The sequence below is a fragment of the Harpegnathos saltator genome, unplaced genomic scaffold (assembly GCF_003227715.2).
Source record: "Harpegnathos saltator strain DR-91 unplaced genomic scaffold, Hsal_v8.6 scaffold121, whole genome shotgun sequence".
Classification (NCBI taxonomy): domain Eukaryota; kingdom Metazoa; phylum Arthropoda; class Insecta; order Hymenoptera; family Formicidae; genus Harpegnathos; species Harpegnathos saltator.
The window spans coordinates 226,126-247,935 of NW_020229897.1; the positions used below are offsets into that span (position 1 = coordinate 226,126).

The 21,810-nt window shown below is 46.6% G+C and overlaps 1 protein-coding gene across 3 annotated transcripts in view; it reads left to right on the forward strand.

Moving 5' to 3' along the window:
• The window catches only part of Dgk (diacyl glycerol kinase 1), a 136,259-nt gene that overhangs the window by 59,805 nt on the left and 54,644 nt on the right, over positions 1-21,810 (forward strand). For all 3 annotated transcript variants that reach the window (XR_003113971.1, XM_025305622.1, XM_025305628.1), the window contains exons 2-3: positions 10,097-10,225; positions 17,595-17,683. Coding sequence is in view for 2 of the 3 variants with exons in the window: in XM_025305622.1 (XP_025161407.1) it covers positions 10,162-10,225; positions 17,595-17,683 (153 nt within the window). In the remaining variant the exon portion in view is untranslated. The remainder of the gene's footprint in view (positions 1-10,096; positions 10,226-17,594; positions 17,684-21,810) is intronic.

A 21,810-nucleotide genomic window follows, 5' to 3' on the forward strand; every position in this document is an offset into this window, starting at 1 on the left:
TTTGGCCGTCGGACTTTGCGCGCGCGCGTACCTTCCGTTCAATCCTCTGTGCTTTCAGCGACGCGCATTCACTGTGCGGTATTATCGTAAATCAATTATCGTCGGGCTAGCGCGCGCACGCGATAAAGAGCACGCGAGAGAAAGAAAGGAGAGTGAGAGTGTGAGAGAGAGAGAGAGAGAGGGGGGGGAGAAAGAGTCCGATGACAGAGAATTTTTCACTCGACTCGGCCCGCCCCGGCTGAATTTTATTTTGCCGTTATCGCGATCCGGCCGCACGTAATTAAAAAATCGCGCGACACGCGCACGGGGTATGTATTCGCATCCAGAGGTGAATAATACCGGATCATGTCGAGAAGCAAGTGGAAACTATTGACGCGTGACGGACACCCGACGCCGCGGATTTATCGTCGATCTCGCTACTTCACAACGCTCGCTCGTGAAATACACGCGTACCCCGGGAAACGGGTGTGTATTTTTCTTTTTTCCGCGATTTGCATGAATTCTCCTATAAATTCGTGTCGATGACAACGCAGTACGGATATTTTACGCGAAACTTTGGAATAGTCGCGAGGCCGGGAAATCGATGTCTCGATTTCTTGGAAAATCGATTCGACGGCTCGGCGCGAGTTAGCTCGTCTCTGCATGATTGTGAATTTAGGAGGAATACGCGCTCGCGAGCGGCCGAATTTCGTGTAGCTGGCCGTTTCACGAATGGAATAGAGAGAACAAGAGAGAGAGAGAGAGAGAGAGAGAGAGAGAGAGAGAGATGTACAATGTTTGTCTCGTCATCGGAAATACGTCTCTGTCCGAGAGAAAACTCGGCGCGTGGTACCATAATTTCAATGACATATCGAGCCATGTTTGTCCCGCGCGAACAAATTCATGGCGGCCTTATTCAACGCTGAGAGATCGCTGATCCGCGACGATGCTCCGCGCGAGTAACATCCTCTCGTGCACGCTCGCGTGGCTATCGAGTCGCGGCGTGATCGCGAGTATGCAAATCCACCGTTCGCGGCAACTCGCGCATATCAGCCGCGGCTGGAAGAAAACACGAGGCGAGCGCGTTTCCGCGAGTCGCGCGCCGCGCCGCGCCGTGCTGGCGCGATTATTCCGCGCGATACTCGCGGAATCCCAGGATTAATTACCGCGCGGGAAATTCGGGAAAGAAACGGCCGCGACCCGTGAGAGCGCACGCCGTTGGAATCTCGAGAATTTCTCAATGTAAATTCCAACTACGAAGATGAGAGGAGCCGTCGATATTACAGCCTCGGCGACCGCGCGCGAAACAGTCGCTGCGCGTCTCGCGCGTTGCACGCCGTTGAATCTTGGAGTCAACAATTTATAATCGCTAACGAGCCGCTCATCAGCGGCCAACGTGCTCGCTCGCAAGACGCTCGTTTTCTGGCTTGAGTGAAATCGCGCGATCGGCAAATTATCTGACAGTATTCGCTAATTCATGAGACAACTTCGTATCTACGCGTATCCGCGTCTCCACCGCACAATATATTTCATAAATGAATGTTTAAGTGAGTATAAATATATGCGGTATTGAACATTTTCCCACAGAAATTTTTTCCAGCTCGATCGAGTCCCACCTGGTCTGTAGAATCACATGTTCTCATTACGACCTGGTCATTATTTAATAATAATTGGAATTTTCATTAATTTTTGTACATCATGATCCGCCATTTAGAATTTTGCAAATCTGACTTTAGATTCGTAATCAGCGAGCCAAGAAACGTGCAGGACTACCAAATATTTTCATAATTTTCTCAAGGGAAGTTAATTCAGCAGCGAAAAGGGTTAATGACCTCGCCGCGAGGCGTGCTGCACCGCGAACGCGATTGATCGCGTCCGTCTTCGGACGGATGTACGCACGGTGCTCCACGCTTACACATTTCATTCGGCCGGGGTGGCGGCCGTAATAAATTGACTTAACTACCTGCCGTCGCGGCCGTTTCATCGGTTCTTCGAGCGACGGCCGCGTCGTTGTAACACGAAGCGCCGCGGCCGCGGCCGCCGCGTTCCGCGTTGTACACGCGGAGGACGCAATTTCGCGCGGCTAGGTGGGTAAGCAGGTAGCTTGTAGAGGCGTGAGGAGGGAGATTAAGCCGCGAACGCGCTTAAGCGAGCTTCGTGGAATTCAGCCGCCGACCGCCGCGCCGGGGCACGTCATATCGCGAAGAATGCGCCGCGCTAATTCAGAGCCGAGGGAGACGAACACCCCCGCGGGGACACGTCGGATAACGAGGACGTAGGAGACGCGCGTAAGATTATCGGCTCCTCTCGTCGTAATCTCCATCTTCGGAGTTGCTCGGGCAGACGTGTGCCGCCGCGTCCCTTACCTCGCGCGATGAGAAATATCGGGGGAGAGACGGGAGAGCGAGATATCCGCGCGCCGCGCGGGCAGGAAAATGGCGGAAGGAAAAAGAACTAGTAGAAGAGAGCGGGAATTCATACGCGCGGGGAGACCGTGAAATTCAATCCCGCAGTCACACAATGCGTTATCGCACGGCGGGAACAATTTGTCAGGCGGAAAGAGGAACGAGAGACCGGCGGCGCGCCAACGCGCGCGATAATGCGCCTTGTTTTTCTCTCACGGTTCGCGGGTAGAGAGAGAGAGAGAGAGAGAGAGGAGGGGCGAGCGAGGGAAGAGAGGAAAGTATTTGTCCCGCTGGGTTGCTTTACAATCGCGGGATCGACAAAGCCGTTAAAACCGAACTTTACGTTCCCCGGCGCGTCATATTACGGGCCTTGTAAATGCGGGATACCGCATGTGCGAATAAAGGAGTAATAACAAAAAAAAGGGGGCGGAAATGTGTCTCCGGTTGGGAAGCAGGCGTGTCGTCGTCGTCCCGCGTGCATCACGCGTTATTAAGAACGAGGTGGATTATTATTAGGAGAGTTGTGTGTTACACATACGAGTCGAGTTGAGCAGCAGCGACGACGATCGGTGGCTGAAACCCGTTTCGTTGCGTCTCGAGCGAGTAATGAGAAAAATGACTGATCGAAGAAGAAAAAGAAAACGGCAACGAGAGAGAGAGAGAGAGAGAGAGAGAGAGAGAGACGTGTTCTCTCAGCTGGCGCTCAGCTCGCGTGTGTTCCTTCGCGAACTGAACGTCGCATCGGATGCGCGATTCCCCTCGTCCCCTCGTCTTCGCAGCGCGATTGGACAGATTGCCAGGATTAATTAAAAGCACCAGACTAGGTCCCCGTATTCTGTAATCCGATCTTACATTTTTTTATATTTAACCGGTAGATCAATTTCAACCGAAATCAATGTTGCACCAAAACCGGTGAGAGCGAATAATTTCGTATTTTACACGGATGCTGACCTGTAAGAATTTTCTTGGGTTACCCGCGCGGTGGCGAAGTCGCAATACAAAATTCAAAATGGCGGCTCCAGTATGGCGGCTTCAAGTGGCTAACTTCGATGTGCCATTATGAATACGTATCAAACTCGATATGTTTTTTTCTTGGTCGCAGATAACGACCGTCATAAATCCAAGATTTTCGCCAGAGCCACTCGGCAAAGAAGTAATTTCCTCCAACATATTTCATCCGCTAATAATGGAGGTAAGAGGGTCCATAATAGAATACCGTTGGTTACTGGAAGCTGCAATTTTAGATCTTGCAATTTTGACCGGATTTATCATCAGCAACCCAAAAATATGAACATATCGAATATGATCTTTTCCATAATGTAATAGCAAAATTAGTCGTTTGGAGGCGCCATACTGGATCTGCAATTTTGAATGTTGAAATTTCGTCAGCAACGAGTCGAAAAACCCTCTATAAAGAAGATTTCGCACAAAATGAAATGGGGATATCGGTCTTAATAAATATCCTTAAAAAACCAACAAAATTGAGTATTTAAACACCGCCACTGTGGATCGGTCATTATAAATTTTTCAAATTTGATTCCGGATTCATAGTCTGCGACCCAGAAAACCCGGGTGTATCAAGTTAAATGCAAATCTGTTGGAAATTGGCAGAGTTCATGGTACTCATTTATGAATCATTACCAGTTTTGGCACGTCTTTTCCCTCTCATATATGAGTGATTGCCAACCAGCGAACTGGTTAATACTGTCTTGATTCCTTTTTCGAGTGCACATTCAGTATCTAATTTTATCCGCATCTGATCTTATCCAATACTGATTTACTTGGGAAAAGTTCAACGAGATGAGACAGAGGGAGGGGAGGGGGAGAGAGAGAGAGAGAGAGAGAGAGAGAGAGAGAGAGAGAGTTCTCAGGTGTTTTTTCAAAGGTGATAAATTATTAGATAAGTAAATTTTTAATCGTAAAAGCGATTCACACGGTCTTAATTTAGACTCTCCTCCATACGATCAACGCATGTCAACGTGAAACGACAGTTGAGCGCGCGGGCGAAAAGTGATGTTGCAATCATTTCGCAACAAATAGCTCGTATTGACTCTTATTAATGATAATAAATGCATTTATTCATCTATCCACCTTTGAAATTGCTTTGCCTTCCTTCCTCGCGCTTCCTTGCCTCCTCCCTCGTCGTTACTTCGGCCCAAAGGGCACCGGTTTCCGCGCAGGGAAGCAGTTCTTCGCGAATTGCAGCGTCGCGATTTCTTTCCCGCCGGGAAATAATTATGCATCTGAATCTGTTGAAACATCGTACACCGGGATTGTATGCTGAAGAACGATATATAATTATAAAGAGCCAAGCAAATATCATAGTAAAACCTTCGTTTGAGACCTTCCTTTCCGCTCGGCCAGGCAAATAATGTCCGGGCGGCGTTTCGAGCTGTCCGTCATTCGTATCCGCGAATTCTAATTACAGCGACCGACGCACGGTATGCGCGGTAAATCGCGGAAGAGGCTGCACGGATCCAGAAAATTGCATTTCGCACGTGAGTTCGAGAACGCGAGCGCGGCGCGCATTGTGCAGCGCCAATCGACATGACGGAATTATCGTTGGGGGTCCGCGGGGGAGGAGAAACGATCCTCCGCGAATCTCCTCACGGTCCAAATATTGCGGCCGGCATGAAGCTTCCATCAGGATTAGCGCGATCGTGCGTTCATTGCGGTGCGTTGAAGCTCGTTACCGGCGGATTAAGGATCTCGCGAAATGGCGGGGATAACTCACCGATACGTCCTTTTAATTCGCCTGTCGATACGCTGTTATCCGCATGGCTCTCTATCTACTTCTCTCTCTCTCTCTCTCTCTCTCTCTCGCTCTTTCTGTTTTTTCCTCGTTACTCGTCCGCGATTCGCACCTGGCTTGTGCCAAAATCCTATAACGCCCGATAAATACCGATCACTCGCGCGGGGAAAGTAGATTATCGAGATTCTTCTAACGGCCGCATTTACGGGGAAACGTATATACGAGAGAGGAGGTCCGTTACCGATCTCGATGATTGTCGGATGTGTGAACTAGGTAAAAGTGAGAGACACGTATTTTTTTCGTCGCTGCTTTTTCATGCGTTTGAAGGATTGAAATAATCCCTTGGAAGCAATTCGATGAAACTGCCTGTGAGTTTACATCATTAACGGATATCTTCGAGAGCGTGAGATAAGCGTATGAGAAAATAGAAAAATTTAGAATTTTTTTTTTTAGAAAAATAATTTTATATTATATTTCTATATTATATTGATATTTATTATGTTTCACAATTATGCATTTAAATCTAAATTGAAAATACAATGCCGTGAGTTGCACGCTGAAAAATGATATGTAAAAAAAATCAAACACATACTTGTAATCATAAAAAGCAAACAAATATCATCAAGCTTTTATTCGAAACATTCTTTTCATACACCTTTTTCACTCTTTCGCCCTCACGATTTTGAAGGCATTCATCAACAATTAAGATCACTGAATTTCCTTCCAGGAAAATTCCAACTCCTCTCTCTCTCTCTCTCTCTCTCTCTCTCACAATCTCTAAACATGTAAGAAAATATCTCCAAAAAATATGAGTGTCTTATTTTTTGCTGCTTTGTAACATATTAAAGGCCCATGAATAAAACCGGTGAGAGTTGTTAGATTCAACGTTGCGCCTCGATAATTCAACCGATGTTGAAAAGTGACGATTCGAAACGCGGCAAAGACAGGGAGCGAGGAACTACGTGAGGACATTGTGCGGAAATATCGTTAATAAACATCCCGCTGACGAGGTAACGTCAGCTGTTGCGAGTTTTTTAATCCGCGGACCCTTTGAACGGGCCAGAGTTGAGCATATTAATATCTGAAATGACCGGAGCGCATTGTGCGCGTCGCGTTTCCCTCTGCAATATAATCCTCTAAAATCGCGAAAGGAAGCGTTAGAGCGCGCGCTGCGCGAAAGAGAATTTTCATATAATCCCAAGTCCCGGGGATGCATATGTATAATGCGCGAAATACTCCGTATATCATCACATTACGTAAATGAATACGCGCGGATGCGCATTATCGTTATGTATGCGCCGTCTATCGACGGTTTCGCCGCACGTACGTGAAAAATGGAGAAAATGTTTCGGATAAAGAGGCCACTCTCTCGCGTCACGACGGTGAACGACGGAAGTAAGGGCTGTTCGTTGTCTCCGTTACGTGATTACGCGTTGAAGCGGGAATTCCGATCGACTCGCTCGCGGCTCCCGAGTCCTCGCACAGAATCGAAGGAAAGACTTTTACCTCGGTGAACCTCAGAACGCAACGCATCCCGGCTATCCAACAGGAGAATTTTGCTGCTGTGCGCATTAGCAGAAAATACATTCTTCTATTCGCGGGCAGGGATACGCGGCTCGTTCGAGGAAAATGCGTGCTGTCACGTGCGCTGCCATGAGACAGCGAAACAGTGACACAGTCAGTCATGTGTGAATGTGTATTTTTGTAAATACGTACTTGGCGTTTTTAAGGCTGTGTTGTTCAGAGACAACGTGTAAAACCGTGATGATCTTACTTTAGTTCTGGCTTAATTAGTCCTTCCAATTTATTCATGAATCATGATGTGTAGGAACCAAGGCTATGTATTCAGAGACATTTTTTCCAAATGGTTTTCCCAAATTCGGTATCCGGACTGAATGGAGGAAATGGAACCCTTTGGTATTTATAGTAGGATCTTATATTTAATTGTCTTAAATTTATCTTCAGATATTTCGTAGCCGATGCAATCATCAGGGAATTGTCAAAGCGCCACTTTTGAAGTTCGTTTTTACATTTTGAGACTTCTGTTTTTTTAATTTGTGACAGTAAAATTATTCTCAATGAGTACGTCAAAGAAAATAAAGCAAAGTAGGAAGGCTAATTGGACCACAGAGGAGAGAAAAATTTCCTGGCGGATTTGATATTAAAAAGAAAGGACATTAATAAAAAATCTAGTACTCCATTTTTTCCGACAAACAGATACCGAAATATCGTAAGTTAAATATTGAAAAAGTTGCCAATTTTACCTTAAATATCTAAAAAAATTTTAGGCAAATAAAATTTTTCGCACAAAGGTTGTCCAAATTAATTGGTAGAAAAAGATGATATAATAAAAAAATGGGGGTTTCCGTTTAGAACATTCAAGGTGATCTCTTTGTAATCTTGATGACATTGTTCAAGGTCATACAGTGCCATGTGATTCGTCACTTAAAAACTCCTACCACTTTTGTATTTAACACATACACATATTTCTTCCTATCTTGCATATTTTCAAAGTTATTCAGGAGGTTCAACCTTTTTCACGCCGCTTGTAGCAGTTAAAAGGTTAAAACCAATTTTAAACTACCCTACAAGCTACCCTTTAAACTACAGGTAGTTTAAATTTGAGCCAATTTTAATACAAGATTAAATTACAAAAAAGTGCCTCTGAATGCAAATGTCTCTTTTTATGCTATTGTCAGACTGCGATTAAATCAAGCTCGTTTTGTCTCGGAATAGCACTCTAAATGTTAAGAGCTTGCAAAAGTTCGTCGGGTCGTCGGTGATTTCATTGCCCCGAAAGACGGCCCGTTTCACGGAAGAGTAGCGGGAAATCATGGCGGGTGCTTTAATCGAACGCGATATGCGCATTGTTCTTCTGTTAGCGACGAAAGAAACGCGAGAGAGAATCCAACGAACACGCACCGCCCACCGACCGCGTGGTTAGATTCGCGACGGCCTCGAAAGCTCGCGCTTACTTCGAGGCACTTCTTTTCAGAAGAAACCCGACAGCCATTTTCTGTCTCATTTATCCATTACCCAGCCCCGTAGGTTTCCCGCTTACCAAGGCGATCTCGTCATCCGTGCCACGATTATAATGTCGCCACTTTGTCCGGGGGCAAGTTATTTTTTAACGCATGAAATATAATCCGAGCGTCGTTTCGCCGAAGCTGAGAGTTCAATTCAGCGTAAACGTACGCGCGCGCAGCTCGCACGACGTTGACGTTGCTAAATATGCGCGACGAGAGCGCGGGGTCAAATAATCGCGGCGAAATCTTCGAAAAGGGATCCCCGATTTCATCGCGACGAACGCGAGAGTAATCGCGATCGTTTCCTCCGCGCGGATGAAGTTGCGGCCGCGGCCGCGGCTTTGTCGGGTGGCCAGGCGTGGGAAATGCGCTTCAAAGCGCGAAACGAGTCTCTCTCTCTCTCTCTCTCTCTCTCTCTCTCATTGAATATTACGAATTTCATAAACGCGCGCGACGTATGTCCACCCGCGCGCACACCGTGCGTTTTGCAGCGGGCAGCTGCTGTCTTGCGCACGTAGGCGCGCGCGTACGTTACAGCGAGAGAGAGAGAGAGGGGGAGAGAGAGAGAGAGAGAGAGAGAGAGAGAGAGAGAGAGAGAGAAAAGCGGCCGCAGCGACCGTAAATCTGTAATTTTAGCACGAACGACTGACGCGTAACCAATGCACACGTGAGATCATGCCGGGCGACTGTATTAGCATAAACCGCGCGAGCGAATAGTAAATCAACTACAAACGCGATTACGCGGCCGTGTGGGATCGCCATGAAGGATAATTCGCCTAGCTAAAGCTGCGCGATTTGACGGAGTTGCGACGGAGGGAGACAGCAGCGGCGGGAGTTTCTTTTGCCTTTCTTTTTCTGCGTAATATATTAGATTGGTGCGAAAATAATTGCGGTTTTCATCATCTCAAGTTTGGCGCCGATTTTTCTAGTCACCGTTATCTTTCGTTGCAGTCGTGCGATACATCGATGCAGACAATGAAATTGGCACTACTGATCTCAGCTTATGTTTGTTGTTTTCTCATTTCTCAGTACTGTTGGATAAATAACCTCTTAAATTAGGAAAAAAGCGAATTCGCGCGATTTTGTGGTATGAGTTTAAATCGGGACGTAAAGCAACAGAAACTGCTCGAAATATCAAATTTGTTTCTGGCGAAGAGTCAATTAGTGAACGTACAGCTCAACACTGGTTCCAAAAATTTCGTGATGAAAACGAAAGCCTTGAAGACGCGAGGAGAGTCGTGGACGTCCTTCAACTGTGTAGCGTACAATAATGATTTAAGAACCACTAGTGAAGCGTAAAACTCACGTAAAACAATTCGAGAGGTTGTTTCCTGTTGGGAGGAATGTGGCCTGCCACTGGTCTTTATTTTGATTAATAAATATAATTTTTAAGTGATATGTGCGTCTTTATACCCGATACGTAAACACCGCAATTATTTGGGCACCAACCTGATACATATTTGTGTCTCCTTGTCGCACAATCGGAAAATTACTTCTAGGTGTGTCCAGATATCAATATGTGGGAAAATGTGTGTGTGTGAACAATACGGAAATGTGAGATACGCAAATATATATGGAAAATGACAAATATATATGTACACACGAGAGAGTGAAGATAAGGAAATGCGAGCGAAAACGGTTTGAAGACAATTTAAGTTGAAGTTGCGGTGCTAAGAGCGTAAATTAAACGCGAAGAATATTTCACGCTTAACACACAGCAACGCGATGTAGAAGCAACACGATTGCGCGACGCGCAGTTACGTGGAACGGTACGTGGAACGGGAAGAAAAAAACGCAGTTACACGAAGAGAGGAGAGAGAGAGAGAGAGAGAGAGAGAGAGAGAGAGAGAGAGAGAGAGGAGGAGAGCGAATGAAAATTTCGGGCCCGACGCACCGATCGTGTTTCACGAGCACGCGATATCTTTTATTTACAGGTGACGAATTTCAGTATCGAACATCTGGCCGCACGTCCTGAGGGACACATAGATCAGAAGTAAGGATGGCCTTTCATTGGGATAAGCTCTCCCCAGCTGAATTCCAACAACTCCAAGACTTCGCAGCTTGTAAGTAACAAAAAGCAGGAAAGAGCCGGGAAAACACAGAGCCGCGGAGCGTCTAAAATAGCGCCGATCTTATAAGTCGCGACGGAGAAAGATGGAAGGGGAGGTGGGAGGGGAGTGTGAGGGGAGGGGGAGAAAGAGAGAATGCGAGCTCGGTGGTGGAGAATCGCTACTGAATTTTTTACAGGCTATAAATCCTAAAGCACTTGTGTTACTAATAAAGCGACGATACGCAATAAACGTATATACATTCGCAACGAGATATGTACAAACCTCCGTCGACTAATCCATCTCCGGGCGGAATACCAAACTAGCATAGCGAAGCTTGATTCTCTCGCGCGTCGACCGTCATTATTAATTCTCGCGAACGCCTCGCGAAGAAAATCCAGCCGCGGGACGGGACGGGCGGAGAGGAGAGCGAGAAACCAGAGGGGAGAGGGGTCTTCGTCTGCGGAAAAGCGACCGGTCGCTGCATAATATTCCCGTTTCGGGAAATTCGCACAGCCGGCGCGCGGCATTTTCCGCGAACGCGCAATACGCGCAGAGAATACCGTCGCAATTTGCTCCTCTTCTCGCCCTCAACCTCGCGCGATCACGAGGTCCGCGAGAGACACATTTCCGGCGGTTGATGAGCTGCGCGAGTTGGCTAAAGCCCGTGTCACACTACGGATTGAAGATCAAGGATTGCGGATTGAAGATTGATATCTGACCAATCGGAACGAAGCAAATCAAAACCGAAGTTCGTTGATCCGTCGAAATCTAATCTCCAATCCGCAATCCTTGATCTTCAATCCGTAGTGCGACACGGGCTTAAGCGAGCGCGAGCGAGTTCCGCGTTTCGCCGCGCGCGCACACGCGGATTTATCGGCGCGTCGGAAATGACAACGGGACTGCGCGAATTTTCCGCAATGCCTGTTGCGTTCTTTCGAAACTCCATCGCGCTGGAAACAGCGGACCGCGTCGCCCGGATTCGTGCGAATCCAATTACGGCGTACGATGTAACCACGGTATCGCTAGGGTTGCCAAATCCAAAAGTGAAAATTACCGGACATTTCTTCTTTGGACAGAAATCCAAACCGGACTAAACCGGACAGAAAGAATAATCATAACGTTACATTAAATACAAAATATGACACGAATTTATTTACAATATTAATTTCCAAGCAATTTTATAAACAAGACTCGATTGACTAAAATAATAAACTATTACTTTTTTAATATATGTATAGAATGATGGATCGGCAGATCATCTACTAGATGGCTTTTCGTGGCGCTCGATCGTTTGTAGGCGTTTGAAACGGAGAAACGTTGCTAAAATCTCGACTCTCATTCCATGGTTGGATATAACTTAAAAACCGGACATATGACGTCCGGTTTGACTTATTAACCGGACACTGAACGAGACTTCTGAAAACCTGACAGTCCGGGTCAAAACCGGGCAGTTGGCAACCTTAAAGCCCTAAACACAATGCCAGGCAACAGGCAATAAGAATAAAAATAGACCAATCACAATAGATTATTCTTGTAATAGTCGATTGTGATTGGTCTATTTTTATTCTTGTTGCCTGTTGCCTGCCATTGTGTTTAGGGCTTAAGTATCGCGCGTCGCGCCATCGCGCCAAGGCGTGAAACGCCGCCGGGAGAAAGTTCACGCGGAAGCTTTGTTTTCGCGCTCGCGGTGTCTGCATTATGCGAGTAACATTTACGTGATTCTTCCGAAATCGCGTTCGTGCCCGCTGATTGCACGAAGACTCGACTGACGATTGACTCGCCCCGGAATGACACGGTGAATAAACGCAATTCGAGTCGCGAGTACCTTTCTCGTTCGGACTTCCCGACGGCGCGGTCGTGCGATCGATTGTTACAATTGTGCAATTGATTATTATTATCAATCCGTCCAATGTCCAGTCATCCTCAGCATTCAGGACAAGTTTCTTTTTTCACAATATTTTGTCGCTTTTTCTTTCTCTTTGTTTATCTTTTCTCTTTCATTAATTTCGATGGGATTTGAGGAAAAGGAATGGCGAGACAAAGAAGCGCGTATATGGTCGCGTTCAAGAGATGAGATTTTTATCCCAAAAATAAGTAAACGCGATAAATTGCAACGTTCCGAGAATGTATACGTGAGACGCGATTCGCGTAGAATCAATCGCGAGTGAAAATTACGACAAGGGTTTAGACAAGGGTGAAAAAAACGAAAATGTTTTGTTTCGCGAACGATAATTCGAAAGAAACGCACGTCTTGTTTCGTAAGGACTAAGTTTTAATGTAAATAAACGCGCGTACCGAATTTATCGATAATTTCAAATGAAATATTATTGCTTCTGACACGCGTGAAAAATGTAGAAAATTGATCAACTCGACAGACAATATATATAAAATTTATCAAGTCAAGTGAGATAAATAATGGTGAATTTCACGTGCGATGCACGCAATTCTGATCAAATATTAATATTACACTACTCGAAGCAGGAGTTGTATTGATTGAATCGCAGCAAATAATTCCGTATCTTGATTTCAATATAATAACAGACTAAAGCATTTATATCTGTATCTTCTAATGATTCAGAGTGAATATAAAAGAGAGAATTATATATTATATCTTAAAAATTCTGATGTGTATAATACACGGTTATTGAAAGACACCATCTCCTGATTATTTCGAGCAACGCGTGCAAAAAAGTATAATTAAATCGCATTGATTTTCTGATCGAGATATCGCAAATACCCATCACCATAAAAATGTCTTTTCTTCTCTGACTCACCGATACACAGCAGACAGAGTCAGCCGCGTTCTGCTGCGGATCTGTAACAAAAAATATAGTTTCGTTAGTTACACCGTTAGGTTAAAAGTTAGATTAGGTTGAGTTCAATTCGCGGAAGCGCGCTCGCGCAGATACAAACGTTGACACTCTTTGCGATTGTAATTCAACGGCTTTTATTCCAATCGCTCGGTTTTCGATCGCAATAAATCAAGAAGAAATGTGCAAACGATCGGTGAACCTCACCTTCAAGCCGACTCTGCTCGGCCCGAACCGGATCCTCCGGCGCGCCATCGGCGTCCGTCGAAACTACGTCCCGATCACCGCAGCTGATCGCGTGGCTGCAAACTCCAGCAGATCTGTAACAAAAAACGAGTTTCCTCATTAGTATTACAGCGACAAATGCGCCCCGCACCAAGACTACGAAGACTCGAGACTATAAATTAGCTTCTTCGACTTAACCAAGTTAACCAATAAAAGTTTACCTTTAAAGACCATGAAACACTGCTATTGCTCAAGATGCTCTGGATCGTCACGCGCGCACACGCACACACACACGCACACACACATACACACACACACATACACACACACACACACACACACGCACGAATATTACACATTACACGCGCGCGTACGCTGTGATCGAACGTGAAAATTCGGATCCGTCCGCCGCCGTGGCGTAAACAATAATGGAAACGGTCGCGGCAATTGCGTACTTATGAACATGTTGTTTTCAAAGTCACGCGACCTTGTCCCGCCGGGACGCGTCTCGGAGAGCCCGTAACGTTGTATAAAACTTACCTTTTTAAACAAAAAGGTAAAAAGAGGCGGCAAGTACACGCGCAACACGTATTGTGTTATTTTTAGAAATTTCAAATTAATTTTTGTCAAGTTATATATGTAGCATAAAATGTTACAAGTAAAATTTAAAATTACAATAAAACTCTACAATACTACTTTACAAGAGAAATGATATAAACGGCAATGTTTACGTTTCAAGTACTGTGCATCGTACCGCACCTGAGCGTGTATCTTTGGTCAATGTAATTTATTATTTTCCCTATACAAGTAATAAGTTTGTACAAGTAAAACTTATATCTCTAACAATAAATTCTTCTATTGAATACTATAAACAAAACTCTACAAAACTGTTCTACTCTACAAAAATGATATAACAAAACAATAGCATCAACTGAAAAACTCTACTCAACATCAACTCTACAAATGAGAGCGATTTGCAATCTGAAGATAAATGTATCGAAAACTCCCAATGATACAAAGTCCGGTACTTCAAAAACAGTGTCTTCATTATTTACTAGAACACTGAGTTTTATGGTTATTTTACTTGTTATTATAATAAATTAGTTATTATAACAGTGCAATAAAATATATTTAATGCGAATTTCTTGGCTTCTCTCTCTCTCTCTCTCTCTCGCTCTCGCTCTCGCTCTCGCTCTCTCTTTTTCTCCTCTGCGGTCTAGCGTTTCTTACTTTCTTACTGAATCGAAATTTTCCGTGATTTGGAATTTATTTTTTAAAATATCGACATTTAGAGACAACGTACACAAAACACACAAGGACACTTTTCTTCCTATTTTTTAAGGCCGAATCGATTGGCAGTGAAAAAACCTCGATCGGTTTAGCCATTATTGAGATATGAATATCTCACCTAGTTTCAACTCGCAGTTTCGCGTAATATAGGCACGGTATGCCTCGCGTCGTTCGGGCGCAACTTCGTTGCGCTCGCGGCGCCTCTTGATTATTGTTTTATTACGCGAAATGAAAGCGAACGCTGACGGCTCTGACAGCATCGGGCTCACACTGCGCGGCGGAATTATTAAAAAGCTGCAACCAGACGGACGCGAGGTAAATGTTGCCGCGCGCCGAGAGTCGGAAGGGAAAAAATGCGCCGACGAGCAGCCAGAGTGCGACTTGCGTCGTCGCTCCGTTCTTTCGGCCCGCAGTAAAGCGGCGTGTTACTTCCGGGAACGCGCGAGAGGAGAGAGCGAATATTTTTATGAGAAGCAAGATTTGTAGTGATATAATAAAAGGGAATAAAAGAGGATATTACACGTTGCAGTTGGTGCACGATTCGCCGCGTTCATTCCGAAGCCTGGCGAATATTCCCGTGGATATACTCGCCATATTTTTCCTTTTCCTCTTTTTCTCTCCGCGAATATCCGGCACGCGTTCACGCGCGAGCCTAGATCAGTGTTACGACGAAAAATGGCCGCGAAATGCCGGCCGGCGCGACGCGGCGCAGCGAATTAAAACAAAAACAGGCGCGCGCATAAAACCACGTTTGTTGTGCGTCCCCGGCCGATGTAAAATAAAATGAAACCAAACGTTGAAATTCATATCGTCATGCGGAAACGCCCGGCGCGCCGGGCGCGTGTTTCCGCGTGATTTATCCGCCGGAGGGCAAGAACGACCCGAATTTTCCGCGTCGTCGTCGTCGTCGTCGTCGTCGTCGTTGTCGTTGTCGTCGCGGTGTGTAGCGACGCCTAAGTACATCTCCTGGGAGATGTCTCACGCGACGCTCATCTCGCGCACGAGAAGACACTAATTCATCGTACGAACGCTACTCTTTGTCTCTCAGCGGCGGTATAAATCTTCGCTCGGCCGCCGACAAATTCACGGGAATTACCGTAATGCCGCTATCATCCCGGCGATCTTTTACCCGGGATGTACGGTGAACGCGTCACATACGTGAAACGCCAGAAAAAGGGAAAGAGAACCGGCGCGAGCCGAGCGAAGCGGCAGAGTGCGCGAATTTCACGAACCTGTGCTGCTCTGTATTCCTGCATATTACTCTGATATTATTCCTGCATTATTCCTGCATCATTCTTCCGCGCCATCCCCGCGCTATACGACAGTGATTCATCGAGGAATAATCGAGCGAATGTCGAGGTGCGTCATGAGCGCCGTATAGCGGGGTGAGAATTTTCCCAACTTCCCGAGACGAAATTTGGGTCTCACATGAATGCTGCAAGGTCGAACTCGCGAAGGATCAATGGAGAATCTCAAGCTGCGCGAGAGCTCCCACCTTGACGCTGCAAATGCTTACTAACTGCCACGTTGGGTTTCAAAGAAAGAGCCGCTTCAGATTTAATAGCGAGAATTACGTAGAATATCGGGATAATCGAATACTGAATACAATTCGGAATTCAATCTTCCAAAGTTCAACACGCGCCAGGAGGGCTCTCTCTCTCTCTCTCTCTCTCTCTCTCTCTCTCTCTCTCTCTCTCTCTCTCTCTCTCTCTCTGCGCAGTGCCATACCTCGAGATTCTCTTCAGGTCCTTCAAGTTCGACGGAACTTGCGAGGTTAATGCAGCACTGAAACTCCGACTCGAGAGTTCTCGTCAAATTGGAGATTAATACGCGAACACGTTAATCGCGGATTACCAGCGTGTGGATCGCGGATTGTTCGGTGAACGAAATTAACGTGCGATTCGACTGAAAGTCCGCCTCTTCCCGAAGTTTGATCCTTAAAGGGATGAAATTACACCCCGTGCAAATTTTTATTTTTCAAAAAACGCGACCATACTGACGATACTAATTTTATAGCTATCTATTTACGCTATCAGTATATGATAACATTATGATAAAACAGATCAATTCTCGCATATGCTTTGCCATAAACAATCAACTGTAAACAAGAAAAATTAGCTTTAGCGGTGATATTTGACGGTAGCTCCTGGAGGTTAATTACAGAGTCAATTATAGAGATTAATTAGCGAATATTTCCCGATCGGACATGCGCGGACAGTCGCGCGCGATCGACTCGACCCGCATCATATCGCGTGCGGTCGAAATTACTATTTTCCCGACGGAAGGTCCGTAAGAATCGGATACCTACGAATCAGCTGTTTGCTTTATAATATTCTTCCGTTGTTCAGCGATCATTCAATAACTGTCATCAGCGACGCGACCGTTGCCGGGACACATCGAGAGGCGGAAACGTGAATTTCTACCGGGCGCGTTAATCATTCGCCCGATCGAATATACGATCCATCGGCCGGTGGCGGTTAATCGGCCCGAAAATAGCGGCCGCCCAAAAATATCCAGTCGGTTAAGTGCATTATGACGTCGGTACAGTAGATTACGGCCAATGGCCTCCTATTATTAGTCAATTTATCGCTGTTGTTTCTTCTGCAAACAGTAGAATTGTAGACGATCGATCGATCGCCTACCCACCCCTCCCTCGCCCTTCCCGCCGTCTAATCGACGGAGGAACAACGAAAAGGTCGCTCCTGTGTGTGTGTGTGTGTGTGTGTGTGTGTGTGTGTGTGTGTGTGTGTCGTTGCAACGACGGGGAGCGTAGAACGAGAGGGACGATTTTCGCGTGAGGAAACAACTGATCGGCAAAGGCGACTTGATCTGCCGCTTGAAAGAGAGAAATCCCACGGGAGAAGCACACGCGTCTTCTACTCCTCCCGCGTCCCTCCCAGCGAGGCCTTCAGCATTCGCCTTGCTTTCGCGTGTTATTTGCTGTTATTTTCAAGCAACATTCCGACGTAGTACTGGAAGGTCGTCCCGACGCGACGCACGTCGCGATTGAGAGAACAGGATCCGATCGAATTAACGAAGCGTTAATTGCTTTTCAGATTCCACCCGGAAACTCCAGGATGTTCTGGCCGAATTCTGCGGGAGCAACACGACACCGGCTGGCGTGCCGAAATATCATCCAGACGGAGTGAGTCATGAAGATCACGGTCTATAATTCAGCCGTAGCTGATGATATATGCGTGTGAGCGCACACACGCGTGTCTAAAATACCAGGGGATTCCTCACGCTCCTCCCTCGCTCTCTCTCTCTCTCTCTCTCTCTCTCTCTCTCTCTACATCCTGACTCAAGAATCGCGAGGATGAAGGGAAAGAAGAAAACTTTTCGGCACAATGTCATCGCGATTCCCCAGAGCAGACCACGGATACCTTGTTCGGCAAATGTTAGTCTGTTTTCCAGAAATACGTACGCATCGTGCGTACAAACGCGATTTTCTTGTCTCGCTCGCCGTCTCACGCAGGTGCGCCTCTCCGCAAAATGAAATTGAACGATCGACGCACCCGGAAGTGCACTCGAGCGACAAACATCTGCTTAAGGTGTGCGCAAGTCGTTTGTGCGGTTTTCTGAGGATATGACGTTCGCGTGGTAAACAATACGACGGGCGGCGAACACACACACACCCCCCCTGGTAACGATCGAATCGGAATAAATAATAAAAGTTCGATTTTAATCGCGCGCGTCAGCAGCGCCGAGTTTGTATGAAAGTTATAACGCATTCAACTGTGTATTGAGATTTTGCAAAATTGAAAAATGTTCGAACCCCCCCCCCGTCCTCCTCCAATTTTGCAAAATCTGAATATACACAGTTGCAAAGGGTATGAAATACACTACAACTTTCATATAAACCATTTTTGCGCATGCCTCGTATTTTAAAAGACGTACGCTAGAAATGACAATGATCTTTTTTTTTCGAAGGGTGGCTTCATCCCCTCAGACCGGAATTCCGCACGAGCAAAAAATAATTTTGTATTACGGATGAACTACTTTGCTTCCGCACAAAGTTTCAGAATTTTTTGAATTTCCCTATATTTTCTCGTGCGCTCGACTTGAATCGTTCGGCATTCATCATAGACATGCGAGCTCGTATTCGCGCGTTGTCGCGCGCGACGAGCCAATCCCCCGTTGCGAAAAACATCATGCGCGACTGCCCCTTTTGGTTGTCACTTCGAAAATATACCCGCTGTCCCGCACACAGAAGTGTATCGAAATTCGCGGGAGAATTCACGGGACGGTTTCCCGAAAATTCGCAACACCGAAATCTACCGAACACCGAGGCGACTTCGCGAGATATACAGTTTCACCGAAATATTCCAACTGCCTCACGCTGTACAGCCGAGCGCACTAATATCTACTCGATTCTGAGGATTTGGACATTTTCACTGCTCGGGCTTACGGCGCGCCTCCATCGAGAATGCACTTTGCGAAAGTGAGCGAAGAGTGACGATGAAGATGAGAAGAAGCGACGACTAGTTAATTCTACACATAGACGCGCGGGAGATTTCGATAAAAAATAAATCTTCCAATTGTCGTCAAGATTTCGCGGTTGAGAGGAGGGAGGAAAGAAGGAGAGAAGAAGACAATGACGACCAACACGCTGTGCTTCATGCACAATGGCGGATATAATGTTTTCTCCCCCTGACACGGAGCGCCGGTCAATGCATTAACAACCGTATGGACGTTGCAGCGGCCTGAAGCCGAGTATGTCGTCGTTTCGCGATAACGATCCTTTCGACGGACCTTACATCCAGCACGGTGTATATTCAGTCTCGCCTCATAACGGCTCCCTAATGATCGGGACAAGAGCGATTACGGTCTCGTTTCATTGAATTTTCCGCGATCGTTTCGATCGTCAACGATCAACCGACTCTTCTCTCTTCTGCTTCATGTTGCTCCGTTAAATTGCGTTCTTAGAGACACAAGGACCCACGTTGTCGTTCTCGATTAACAGAGAACGGACAATGTAGAGAGAGAGAGAGAGAGAGAGAGCGGGTGGGGAGAATGTTACCAAATATAAGAAATGCCATTGTGAAAAATTTCGAATTGATTGGCATTAGTTTTAATAATCATAGACTCCCAAGACTATAAGTGTAAATCGTCACAAAGTCCGCGAAACGGCGACGATCGGAATGGAAACTCTCGGTCGATTACCGTTTGATACGCTTATCGGGTGTAAATAATGGCGAACCGGCGCGTAAAATCGCGCGCGCTCAATCGACGGCCTCTTCCGGCTGCGCGGGAAAATCCGCGGACTGAGAGTATCATCGCGACGGTTATTTCAGCCCGCCAGGGTTCCGCGGTTTTCCGCAGCTTCCTTCTGCTTCTCCTCCTTCTCCTGCTCCTGCTCGCTGCCGGGTGCACAAACAGATCACAATGACTCTCGCAACGTAATGGAATCGCACTCGGGACTTCGGCGTCTCGCGAGTTATTTTCCCGGCGGCCGAGTTTCGCTCTCGCGACGTATCGCCGGAACAATGTAAACGGCCGCGTTTGAAAACGTAAACGCGAACATTCCCGTTACACGCGGCGGTGCATTTGAAGTCCTCCCTCCGCACCCAACCCCCCCTCTCCCCCCGGGGGATATTAACTCCGCAAGTAAAACAGATCAACAAAGCCCCGCGCACAGGCGAGGTCGGGCACTGCTCCTCCCATTTTCTTTCCTTTTTCTCTTTTTTTTCTCTTGATACACGAAACTACTCCGTGACAGCTTCGTCGTGTCTGAGAACAACGGCGAATCGATCCGCGCCTCTTCTTCTTTTTCGCGAATAACAATGGGTGAGTGAGAGTTTCGGCGCGCTCGAACGGTCGAAATCTACAGGTGAAAAGATCGCGGCGACTCCGTTTAACCTTCTGAACGCGCGTCCTGCGAACATGCGTCAAGCGTCCCGATGGCCGCTCGTCATTCATATTCTTCTTCATATTTTAGCCATATCTTAAGGTAGTGAATGAAATGAAATATCACGATCCAGTGTTGACGACTTGTCGACGAGTTCCTTTTTCCTCATCGATCGCAAAGTATCCAGCTCCTCAGCGACCTGAGGAGCAAAAGCTGAAGAACCACACACACACACACACACACTCTACTTCGCCATGCCCAAATTAATAAGGCTCGGAACGTCTCTCGCAGCAACGAAGCAGCAGCCCGGAGGAACTGCGTTCCTCCGCAATATTATTAGCATCACGGTGCGAAAAACCGGCGGCGCGGCCTCCGATAATAAGCCGTTTATCGCGTCGTAACACGAGAGCGACAGGACCACATAAAAGCGGCTTAAACGTTTATTTCCGTCTAGATTCCCGAACTTCAATAAAACGCCCGTGTGCTTGAGTTGCTGCGGCGGTAGCGAGCGGTGACTGGGGAGGGGGGGGGGGGCAGGAGGCTAGTCACGACCCGCAGTGGTCGCGGTAATTTTGTGGCGCGGCTTCAAGATGGTCCCTTTGAGCGATCTAAATTACTTTCTTCTATGTCGCCGGCGTCTTTCCGCAAATTCCGACCGCTCGCTCGTGAGCGCGACTTTCAAGTCGGCGAGTGAATTTACCGCCCCCTCGGCATCGACGGTGATATAATCCGCCGTCCTTGTTTGATATTCTCGCGCAAACGACTGGCCGAAGAATGCCGAATGGGGTGAGCGGGAGAGAGAGGAGAGGCGCGATGCGTATATACGGGGTGTTCAAAAATGATTCCAGACTCGCTCGCTCTCTCTCTCTCTCTCTCTTTCTCTCTCTCTCTCTCTCTCTCTCTCTCTCTCTCTGACAGGATGGATAATACTCATTATACTAAACTAAAAAGTGCCTAGTAAACATAAATTGAAAAATCAACCCTTTCAATGTAATAAACATTTTTCCACTTTGACAACGCAAGTTATTCCAGTGTGCTTCCACCGATCATGCACGATACGTACGCATCAGAAACGCAATTCTAAAGGGATCGATTTTTCGACGTACATTAAGCATTTTTTACTCACAACCTATTGTTGCAATGGGTACTGTGTATTCTGCAGCAATTCTGGAGCCCTGTTTTTGAACACCCGGCACATAAGTCGCGGTGATAATGAAATTCCAAGGCATACGTCAACAATTCGCGCGTATATAATTATTTCAAGGCGTCGCCGAAGCTCGCCCGAGCCTTTTGCATGGAGAAAAGCTGACTCGTTGGGTTTTATATCGGATATTTTTCCTCCCTCGCGTAAGCTCCCTCGGCGCGCTCCTTGAGCTTTCGCAAATAGGAGAAGAATGAGTCGATCCGCTCGCAGACAATGTGTG